General features: G+C 41.3%; 1 protein-coding gene across 1 annotated transcript in view; it reads right to left on the reverse strand.

Annotated features, from left to right (window-relative positions):
• Positions 1–12,254, reverse strand: part of ANKRD44 (ankyrin repeat domain 44) — a 214,491-nt gene that overhangs the window by 63,301 nt on the left and 138,936 nt on the right. The window contains exons 10-12 of the mRNA XM_065413045.1: positions 7,992–8,106; positions 2,711–2,793; positions 1,322–1,439 (exon numbers count right to left, since the gene is read on the reverse strand). Coding sequence (XP_065269117.1) covers positions 1,322–1,439; positions 2,711–2,793; positions 7,992–8,106 — 316 coding nt within the window. The remainder of the gene's footprint in view (positions 1–1,321; positions 1,440–2,710; positions 2,794–7,991; positions 8,107–12,254) is intronic.

Genomic DNA, 12,254 nt, shown 5'->3' on the forward strand with positions numbered 1-12,254 from the left:
AATGCTCCCCAAAACGTACCCAATTTTTGCCTCTTATTTCAGTCCCTTTCTTTCAGACACCTGGGGTATTATTTTGAGTCCAGCTTTAAGGAGAGGTACTTTCTGAAGAGTGCTCTATCATGGTAATTCAGTCCACCCAACTACTATACATCTTCTGTTAACCGTATGAAATAAATGCTTAACAAGAACAATTCTGTCCAGTGTTTGAAACACTTTCATTATGTACTTGTGATGGTGACGACTTGTGTGAAGTGGACAATGGTCCACTAAGAAGTGAGCTGACAACTCATTCTTACAAAGGCTACCACATAGTCACCAGGTAGTTACCATATCTGGTCAATACAACCACTGCCAATCTAGGATGGATTTTAGAAGCTCCATCTAGCAATCTTCTGAGCCATCAAGTCCTCAACAGAAGAGCCAGAAAACAATAGCTTGCCAAGTGTTTTGTGCTTTTTCTGTGTTAATTTCAAACAAATCTACTGGGAATTAACAGGAAATCTTGAAAGGAACTAGGCAGGAGGGCTACAAATGAAACTGACGTAATGTAATTTTCATTCATTTTCACTCCTAGGATCCCATCGCCCATCTGAATTGCATCATCAGAGGATGAAACCCTTTTGATTCTGTATTTTGGTTACTTTCAATGGGCTTCAGGGGCTTAAAATAATCTTTCTCTGACTGAAACCTAGAAAAAATGCCTTACAAATCTTCTTTTATAACTAGATTTTGATGCAAGGACACAACAAGGGGGCAGTGCCTCGCTGCATCCCACCAGGAGCATCTCAGGGAGCCGCTATTCCTTCCCTGCATCCACCTTCAAGGGATGGTCATTTACTGCTGGCCCATGTCAGCCTTAAACTACAACCCCACCTCCTGTGCTGACGTGTCAGTACTGGCCAGTGAGTGAGAGGCATGGAGCCAAGAGTCCAACCCAGGCCATCAGGGAGAAGCGAGTGAGTGTGTAGCCTCTCTTGCTCCTGGTACCGGGACCCAAAGTCTAAGCAGTCTGTATATAGGCAGAAGACAGGGAGATTGTTACTCCCTTCCAGAGGTGTATGTTTCAAATCACAAACTAGCCTTCTGTAATAAAAGGCCAGGTCCTACCACTCTTACTCACAATACAAGTAGCCCTAATTTGAGCCTCAGTTTACCAAATGCTGGCGGGACACGGCCTGGAGAGAGAAAGATTTTACATCGAATTGTTTTGCTCCTCTTTAATTAGAACGAATTCCTTTGCAGATGGTACAGCTGGCTTGAGTTACACCGACTTCACAATTAAATTACAACTAGCGTAACAGCTACAATTATAACTACTCACCCTCCTGCAGCAGCAGCGTGGAGGCACGTTCTTCCAAAATTATCTGGGGTGTCTATTTCAAAGCCTGCAGACAGCACGTGCTCATTACTAAACAAGGACACTATGCTATACTTTTGTCCTAGTTAAACCACAAGAAACATTGCAGAGACAGAAAAAAAAAGTTAGTTAGAAAAACCAGAACGCAAGCAACTCTAGTCAGCAAGTGGTTGTCATGGAAACGGACAGTGGCTGCTCAAGCTTGGTGGCTCTATAAAAAGAACTGTGAAGTCAAAAAGAATCTATTTCCACATTCAGCCTTGGGCTACATAACTATTAAATCATGTGACAGGCATTTATGAGGCAGATTCTTATCGAGAGAATTGTGATAGCAGGCTATGCAGACACAAAAAAATAATGAAATGAGGAGAAGCACAGAGTGAGCCCTAGCATGCAGGGAGTTGAATTTTATTTATTTGTGTGTTTTCCAGGTTGTTTTTAGATTCTGGAAAGATGCTTCCAGGAATGTGCAACAGATGTTTTTAAAGATGCACAAGGCTGTAGACGTAAAACCCACCGCAGATTCTTACGGAATTAACCCTGGGATGCCTAAGCAGCCTGCTTCCCCTGCTGACCTAATAGCCCGGGACAGAGCACATCAGGGTTTGCTGTAATTGGGTATGCAAGTTACATTTTTCACGCTATTTTTCCCCTAAACATCCCAGGGGACTCAACCTTATGGCTGAGAGTGGTTGTGGGAGGTTTCACATGCTAAGGAGTGATACATTTTTCTGGAAAGTATATGAACTGCTCTCCATCTTTGAACTCAGTGGAACTTCTGCCTGCATAAGGAAGTCAGGAGTTGGCACCTTATTACTTTGAAAGAGCAGTATCAGCAAACTAACACTTGCCCCCCGCCCCCTTCTGAGAACTTTAGCTACCTCATTTTCTTTACTATAGCCCTGATTCAGGAAAGCATGTGTTTTAGTCCCATGAACTTCAACGGAATGTAAGCATTTGCTCAAGTGTTGTCCTCAGTAAGGGTACTTTCCCCTGAATCATGGCCTACAGTTGTTTGTTTCAGAAGAACCTACCGTATCTCACATTTTTACAGCTTGGTAAAGGATTTTCCCTTTCCTCCCCTTCCCTGTGAATTAAAATAAACTCTCTGTGACTGCCAGGGGAAAAAAAGCATTCTAAGGGCTTCAGGCATGAACCATACAGGATGCTAGTAATTATCAGCATGCAGTTAGGAAAGCCACGCACACTGCCGTATGCCAAGCCACACAATCACATGAAGCAGCACAGGAAGTCTTTCATTTGGACAATTCACAACACTGAATAAAACAGAGGCCATAAGCAGCATGTTCATGATATTAATTAAGCTCCACAGTCGCAGCTGGATTCACTTACCTGATGACAACAACTTCCTGCAGCAGTCCGAGTGAGCGTTTAGTGCTGCTAAATGTAAGGGGAACATGTTGTGGATACCACACCTGTTAGGCAGAACAGTTTGATTAGTTACCAAAAGACTGGGTTACATTCAACACAGATGATGAAAATTCCCCTCTTAAAAAATATTGTGTCTATACTTCTGTAGGTGGCTCTTTCTTGCATCATTAATTTTATTTGTACCTTCTATAATCTCTCTCTGGGGTTTAGTTTGTTTGTTAAAGTATAATGTTAGCATCCGATTTTGATTACAATCTGACAGCAAGGCTAGTGGTTTTAAAAACGAGATGAGAACCTAAGAGAGAAGAAGCTAAGAGAATGGATTTTGTTTAGATTCAATTTCTACTGTGACTGTCAGTTGCAACACAAGTATTCTATCACGAGGTGAAAAAGTAAATGCTGAAAGAATCCCTGTATTGTCTCTAAAATCCATCTTTCTTCTGCATCCCTATTGCTAACATGCCAGTGTAAGTCTTATTTAGCTCTCACCTAGATTATTGCATCTCCCCCTCGTCTTTGGCTTCTGGGTGTCTCCTTTTTCCATACTTCAGTCCATCCAAAATACCATTGTAAGGACATCTCCCTGTGCTCTGACCACCACACCCCTTTCCTCACTCATGTCTCACAATTGCCCTTTCCATCTACATCAAGTTCCAGGTCCTCATCCTCATCTTTGAGGTTCTGCCCCAGCCCATACATTTCTCCTTTTTTTTCCACACTATATGGCTTCTTCAGCTAACTGCTCTCTTTGTCTCCTGCCACTTGCAGCTTCTTGCCTTCTGTCAGGCTGCCATTACACTTGTAACCGCCTCCCAAGTCCTGTGTGCCAAACATCCTACTTCATCTTATCCATCCTTAAACCCTCCACTTTCCCCAACCCTGCCTATATCCTCATGAGCAGTGTCTCCAGGCATTTTTGTTTTCAAATCATTATCCCATGAATCCTTTTTCAGTTAGACTGTAGGCTCCTCAAAGTAGACACCTTGGCAAAACCCTAAAACAGAAACCTAAAAAGTTAGGGTCCTACATCCATATCAGACATTTGCTTGATTTTTCAAACATACTGAACCCTTAACAGCTCCCACTGACATCAATGTGGAGTGCTCTGTACCTTTCAAAATCAGGCAGGTGGCTAAATATGGATTTAGAAGCCTAAGTTTTGGCTCCTGGTTTTGAGACTCTTGACTCTTGTATTTTGGCAAGTTTTTGCAAAGTGTCATTTATGCTTACATTGCTTTACCAATACTACGACATAGACAGTCATAGAATATCAGGGTTGGAAGGGACCTCAGGAGGTCATCTAGTCCACCCCCCTGCTCAAAGCAGGACCAATTTCCAACTAAATCATCCCAGCCAGGGCTTTGTCAAGCCTTACCTTAAAAACCTCTAAGGAAGGAGATTCCACCACCTCCCTAGGTAACCCATTCCAGTGCTTCACCACCCTCCTTGTGAAAACGTTTTTCCTAATATCCAACCTAAACCTCCCCCACTGCAACTTGAGACCATTACTCCTTGTTCTGTCATCTGCTACCACCAAGAACAGTCTAGATCCATCCTCTTTGGAACCCCCTTTCAGGTAGTTGAAAGCAGCTATCAAATCCCCCCTCATTCCTCTCTTCTGCAGACTAAACAATCCCAATTCCCTCAGCCTCTCCTCATAAGTCATGTGCTCCAGCCCCCTAATCATTTTTGTTGCCCTCCGCTGGACTCTTTCCAATTTTTCCACATCCTTCTTGTAGTGTGGGGCCCAAAACTGGACACAGTACTCCAGATGAGGCCTCACCAATGTCGAATAGAGGGGAACGATCACGTCCCTCAATCTGCTGGCAATGCCCCTACTTATACAGCCCAAAATGCCGTTAGCCTTCTTGGCAACAAGGGTACACTGTTGATTCATATCCAGCTTCTTGTCCACTGTAGCCCCTAGGTCCTTTTCGGCAGAACTGCTGCTTAGCTATTCGGTCCCTAGCCTGTAACAGTGCATGGGATTCTTCCATCCTAAGTGCAGGACTCTGCGCTTGTCCTTGTTGAACCTCATCAGGTTTCTTTTGGGCCAATCCTCTAATTTGTCTAGGTCCCTCTGTATCCTATCCCTACCCTCCAGCATATCTACCACTCCTCCCAGCTTAGTGTCATCTGCAAACTTGCTGAGAGTGCAGTCCATGCCATCCTCCAGATCATTAATGAAGATATTGAACAAAACCCACCCCAGGACCGACCCTTGGGGCACTACGCTTGACACTGGCTGCCAACTACACATGGAGCCATTGATCACTACCCGTTGAGCCCGACGATCTAGCCAGCTTTCTATCCACCTTATAGTCCATTCATCCAGCCCATACTTCTTTAACTTGCCGGCAAGTCCTTTGGTGCATATCACTGTAGAGCTTCTGAAATCAGCTATTGTGTATGAGATGAGAATCTACTGTTTGCTTTTGCAGATGCAGCTAAAAACCGTTAACTAAATTCCTGGATGATGCCAGATGGATTCATAGCCATCACTCAATTTCTTCAAGACAACCCAAAGATATACGTAACATGATCATATCACTAGGCTGGATTTCAGATATGGACCTGAAGGAACTTGTTTTCATGAAAGATTTGTTGGCAGAAAAATTCTTAGAGGAGAACTACAAAGCTTTAGTGAAAGTTATTTCATACCAGGATAAGCTGTTTAAAATCCAGCTCTAACACAAAGGCTTAAATTTACAAAAGGTGGCAACTGAGCTGAAACTGCAAAATATGTAGCTGTGCATACAACCCAGGCGGACGTTTGTGCTCTCTTTCTCTCTCACATCATATACATTTTTATTATGCACACAAACATGAGTGCAGTTTTTAAAAAAATATGTATGATTTGTTGCAAAATCTGTATTCCCATTCCTCTTTTCCTTTCACATTGCATTTGTCCACCTTCCTACTTGGCCACAATCAGAAGTGATCTACAGTGCTGTACACATTTAATTTAATCAATGCCCTGCCAGCATCTAGGTCTCCCACAGAGTAAACCTGCCCAAGGATGTTCTGACACTCTATTCTTTGAAAGGCAATAGCACAAGCTCCACCAAGCTGCTCAAGTCTGTCTAAACAGGTTGCATTTCTAAGCTGTGGATGTATTTATTTAACTTTAAATCACAAAGAGGATTTGTTATATAGTCATAGTATTCTCCATGCATCTCTGATTTTTACATCAATTTCCCCTTCCCCCCTAGTTATCTCAAGCCACATTTCCCCATCACTGTATAGAGATTTCCACCCCAGTGCATATTTTGGCTGGTGTCCATCAAAAGATGCAATTTGCACATCTGCTAGCCAGTGCCATACTGTGCAGAGCTGCTCACAACTGCTCCCTACATTATTTACCTTCCATATCCCTGAAATGCAATTGCATCAAATAGCTGACCCTGTTGTCGGCAGTTTCTCCTAGCAGCACTGTAGAAATTCTTCCTTTTCCATGCCAGTTCAAGGAATTAAGCCAAAGTTATTTACATAGAACACATATTAAAAGCTCATTCCCTCTGGCAGTACTGGGTAGGTAATTTCTTTTTCAGAACAGTGCCATCATTTGGATCTGCCTACTACATCTAAGCAGACTTCTCACTTCAGATATTTCTGCTGTTGGCAGAGGTATTTTATTTGATCAATGCACAGGTCACCCAAGTGTGAAATAGAAATTTTGAGCAGAAAACTTAGATTGCAAGAGCTAGTTATCTCACTGCTATTCATTGTTACCTTAAAACTCAGAAAACAGATGGACTGAAACTTTATATATTAGAAAGAGCTAGCAAAAATCATATTTAGACACAAAGGACCAGATGCTCAAGCTGGTATAAATCTGATCCTGTCTTTTTTGTCTGGCAAGAAGCAGTTTTAATGAAGCAGATAGCAAAACGTGGTGAAAAAATACTTATTTCAAAATCTCCAAATGAAAAGCCTAGAAAACTGCAAACATCTTTAAAAAGAAAACAGGTTGACCTGGGTCCTAAAGCAGGATGTTCCCCAGCAACTACGGCAGTATTAGGCATCACACATACTTATGGTTGGTTCTAGTCAGGAAATACTCAATTGCATGTTCAGATGTGTACGGTGAATATTACAAAACATTTATAAGAATCTTTATGATGCTTCATTCATAGAGATGGGCAAATAACTAGATCTATCTGTTCCCTGCTTGTTCAGGGAACAAGAGATTCACAGTAGATATCTAAACCAGGTCTCCTCCCTGGCATTACCCTGTGGCCACCAGGCTGCACTCTACACTCCGAATACCATCTCCTTTCCCTTTCAGAGTTAATTTTACTCTTCCCCCAACTATTTTGGAAATTTAGTGCTTTGTTACCTCACTACTCTAGGGCGAGGTCCTAGGAGGTGCTAAACGTCCAACTCTCACTGAAATCAATGCACCTCCTAGGATTCAGCCTGCAATATGTATACATATATGTAATCATGAACATAGTCTAATGCAGTCTCTTTCTCATACACACAAAAACGCAGAGTAAAATCAGCCTAGCAAATTCAACCTCTTGGAGCACAAAGAGTTGAACAACATAAATTAAATAAAATAAATAAATTAATGGAGATATCCTATCTCCTAGAACTGGAAGGGACCTTGAAGGTCATCGAGTCCAGCCCCCTGCCTTCACTAGCAGGACCAAGTACTGATTTTGCCCCATATCCCTAAGTGGCCCCCTCAAGGATTGAACTCACAACCCTGGGTTTAGCAGACCAATGCTCAAACCACTGAGCTATCCCTCCCCCCATATATATAACATATCGAAATGTATCTCTCAGTTTCACTCAATAAAACCCCAAAACAAAATCAGCCTCATTATCTCAGCCAGCTGAACATCTGAAACCATAAGACACAAAGACTGGGCACCACGGCTGCATTAGGTTCTGAAATAATTTTACTGACTAAACCCTGCTTTGTCTTTGAACATTTCTACTGATACTTATCCAGCACCAATGGATACTAGATAAAGGAATAAATCAGTTTAGTACTACAAGCTTATGGACGTAAATGTATGTATTTTAGAAACTGAGGGAATTACATGCCCTTCATTAGCAGCTTTATATTTTATACTGATTTCAAACTGACTTCCTGATACAAACTATTTGTGACTGAATTCATAATTATGCACATGCATTTTAACCTGAATACACTGGAATCCGAAAAATAAGCATTATCTAGCATTACCCATAATATTTGACCATTAGGAACAGCATTTCTTCAGCAACCTACTTGGCAGCATCAGCTCCGCTGGTTATTAGGGTGTTAATCAAAAGCTCATGTCCATATCTCGCAGCCACATGCAGAGGGGTGTTGCCATCCTTATCAACACAGTCAATTTCACCTCCTGGAAAAGACATTTTCACACAGTGTAACACACAAGGATTTAGTGTGAGTCAGTGACCAGAAATACCATTTATTTATTTCCAGTGAATGCAGCTTACCCTCAGAGTTACAGCTGTAGTTTAGTTTGTATACTAGCAGCAGAAACACTCAATTTCTGGGACAGAAATACACAGCAAGCCATTTGCTGTGCCAGTCATGCAGGATGGCCACAATTCTGGCTGCTGCATTTTTTTACTTCATTCTATTCCCACCTCTCTGTGTATTTCACATAGGCCTTTCCCCATAATTGCCTGGTGTGGTACACAGATACTGTAGGTGCTTCTGTGACTCTGAATTGTTGCTGATATAAAGGCATGAGCAGCTGCCCTAAATTAAATCAACAAAATTAATTGTTGAAATTTTGCCACAATTCTTTAGATCACTGGTGCTCAACCTTGTCCATAAACCAATGATAGAAGATGGAGCTCTTCCAGGTGGCTCACCTGGCTGCCCACTGCACCCTCACCAAGTCTGTCAATATTTAATCAGTGGTGCTGCCTGGTAGCTGTAGTCCAACCTACAGCTGCCTCCGGGTTTTCACAAACAGAAAACCCCAAGCACTTGCATAGCTGCTTCCTATCTTTGTTTGTCATGTGCTTCTTCAGGTGTAAATTCATCTGTAATCAAACCTACATGCCACAACACAATTGTAGGTGCAGCAAGACACACAGGAAGAGAGAACTGACTGCAAAGTAACCTGGAGTAGAGCAGGGAGAGCTGCAAGTTGTAAGAGAAGGTTTATTCACAAAGAGAGAAAATAAACAGCACAGATACAAAACAGAGGTGGGGGAGAGAGTGTATTTAAACCAAACAGCCCAACCCATGACACTAAAGTAGGTTTACTTTCAGCTTGTCTCCATAACCCTTTTGTAACATCACTATTTCATGTAACTAACTACTATATTTGCCACAGCTTTATGCAGTCAGAAGGGAAGATAACCCTCCAAGAGGATCTCTATCCAGAGACACGATCCTCAGTATTAAGAAGTTTAAATACCGCTGCATTAGATGATCTTCTAGATGGGTCATAGATTCTAAGGTCAGAAAGGACCACTGTGATCGTCTAGTCTGACCTCCCGTGTAGCACAGGCCATAGAACTTCCCCAAAATAATTCCCAGGGCAGATCTTTTAGAAAAACATCCAATCTTGATTTACCAATTGTCAGTAGTGGACGATCTACCATGACCCTTGCTAAATTATTCCAATGGTTAATTATTCTACTAGTTAAAAATTTACACCTTATTTCTTGTCTGAATTTGTCTAGCTTCAACTTCCAGCCACTGGATCGTGTTATATCTTTCTCTGCTAGACTGAAGAGCCTATTATTAAATATTTGTTCCCTGTGTAGGTACTTACAGACTGCAATCAATTCACCCCTTAACCTTCTCTTTGTTACGCTAAATAGATTGAGCTCTTTGAGTCTATCACTATAAGGCATGTTTTCTAATCTTTTAGTCATTCTCATGGCACTTCTTTGAGCCCTCTCCAAATTATCAACACCCTTCTTGAATTGTAAACACCAGAACTGGACACAGTATTCCACCAGCGGTCACATGAGTGCCAAATACAAAGTTAAAATAACCTCTCTATTCCTACTCGAGATTCCTGTTTATGCATTCAAGGATTTCATTAGCCCATTTGGCCACAGCATCACACTGGCAGCTCACGTTCAGTGATTATCCACCACGGCCCTCAAATCTTTTTCAGAGTCACTACTTCCCAGGATAGAGTCCCCCATCATGTATGTATGGCCTACATTCTTTGTACCTAGATGTACACATCACTTAGCCATATTAAAACGCATATTTTTTGCTTGTGCCGAGCTTACCAAGCAATCCAGATCGCTCTGTATCAGTGACCTGTCCTCATCATTCTTTACCACTCCCCCAATTTTTGTGTCATCTGCAAAACTTTATCAGTGATTATTTTATGTTTTCTTCCAGGTCATGGATAAAAATGTTAAATAGCGAAGTGCCAAGAACTGATCCCTGTGGGGACCACACTGGAAACACATCCTTTTGACGATGATTCTCCATTTACAATTACATTTTGAGACCTATCAGTTAGCCAGCTTTTAATCCATTTAATGTTATGCCATGTTAATTTTATAATCAAAATGTCATGCAATACCAAATCAAACTCCTTACAGAAGTCTAAGTATATTACATCAACACTATTACTTTTATCATCCAAACTTGTAATCTCATAAAAAAGATATCAAGTTAGTTTGACAGGATCTATTTTCCATAATCCCATGTTGATGGGCATTAATTATATTACCCAACTTTAATTCTTTATTAATCAAATCCTGCATCAGCCGCTCCATTATCTTGCCTGGGATCAATGTCAGCCTGACAGGCCTATAAGGCATAAACCAGATTTTTTATTCTTTTCCCTTGTAATAATTTAGGGTATAGTTAGAAACATGAGTAAGGTTTTTTTTTTTAAAATATGACTGAGTATCAAGACATCTGAATTCTATTCTTGACTCCACCATTGACACATTCTGTGACATTGGTCAAGTTATTTCACCTCTCTATCTTCTGGCATAAAACAAGGATAACTACCCTAAAATAAGGATAAACAACACTGCACACCTTTGTAAAGCACTTTGATGTTTACACATGAAAACTGCTAAGTAAATGCTAAGAATTAGGATTATTACAATCGAGAACTAGCATTCAATGTTTTCACTCACTCTCTCAGCATTTCTAGTGGATCCATCACCATTGGTGCTCTTCTAAATCATGTGATTTATTTTAAGTTGGACAGTATTAGGGCAAAGATGTGAGTCATGACATGTACATTGGTGGTCCCCAAAGTTTTTCATTAATACAACTTCACTTCTTAGTCATAGAACCCAACAAAAACAAAAGATCACTCAGCTGCAAATCTTACTGAAAGAAGAGCAGTGAGAGAACATAGCTGATTCAAATCAGCCTTATAGTCTCATCTAAGCCTCTACCGATCTCAACAATAAAACAATGATTTAACATTACCAGGACAATAATTTGAAGACTTATCAGATGTCTCCAACATTCATACTCAACACAAACAGTAGTTGGCAAGGTATGTGAACGGGGACTTCTGATCAAAACATTAACAGCTTGATTAAGCTATGACACCAGGAATACTTCTGTATGTATACGCGGATGTCATAAAAATTGACTGTACAAATAAAGCTAGTTCTTTCTGAGAGTGACCAAATAGGTGTCAATATCCTGCTGTACTAAATCACCTAGCAAAGTCCTCACAGACATCTGGGAGAGATTTAAATTACTAGAACAACTGTTATCATACTGTATACTCCATCCCTTTACAGGGTATTACCAGCTAAAGCTGTAACCTTTTGCCTTGATTTTCAGATGGTTATTCACCCTCAAGGCTCTTTCAGGCACAGTAGGTGGGAAAGGGAGCTATTTCTGCTAACTAAACCCTTGGCTCCATTCCATATTTTTCTGGCCAGCTGACTTGCACCTTTGGCTATTATCTTATTTTTGTGACACTGGCCCACAACACCCATACTGTCGTCCCCAGGGGTTACAGATGATGTCTGATTAAATTAAATTTAATGCAATTAAACCAAACTGCTACTACATTTCTGACAGTGAGAACATTTTCAAGAGTAGTCACTGATTTTTGGTGCCTCAATTTTTGGATGCCTAATTTGAGACATAACGGGGCCTGATTTTCAGAAGCACTCACAGCTCCTCTACATGATCTGAAGGGGAGAAGCAGGCACTTATTACTTTTATAGACCCGCCCCTTCCTGTATCATGACACAGGCATATCCCACCCTCTTCTGTTACTCAAACCCATAATCTCAGCTTCATCTCTGACTCAGCTCTCTCTTTTGGGCCTCACATCCAGGCCATGTCTAGATCTTACACCTTCTTTCTACGCAATGTCTATGAGAGCTGACTTCTCCTCTCTCCCTATACAGCCAAGACTCTTGCCCAAGCTGTGATAATCTTATGCCTTGACGACGGTGTCTTCTCTAGCCTTGATGCCTGCCACTTTACACCACCCATTTCCTGGCTTGGTGGTCCGCCTATGTTGCACACTCTCTCTCACACACACTCTCTCTCTCTCACACACACACACACACT

This window comes from Emys orbicularis, chromosome 11, assembly GCF_028017835.1.
Source record: "Emys orbicularis isolate rEmyOrb1 chromosome 11, rEmyOrb1.hap1, whole genome shotgun sequence".
Classification (NCBI taxonomy): Eukaryota; Metazoa; Chordata; order Testudines; family Emydidae; genus Emys; species Emys orbicularis.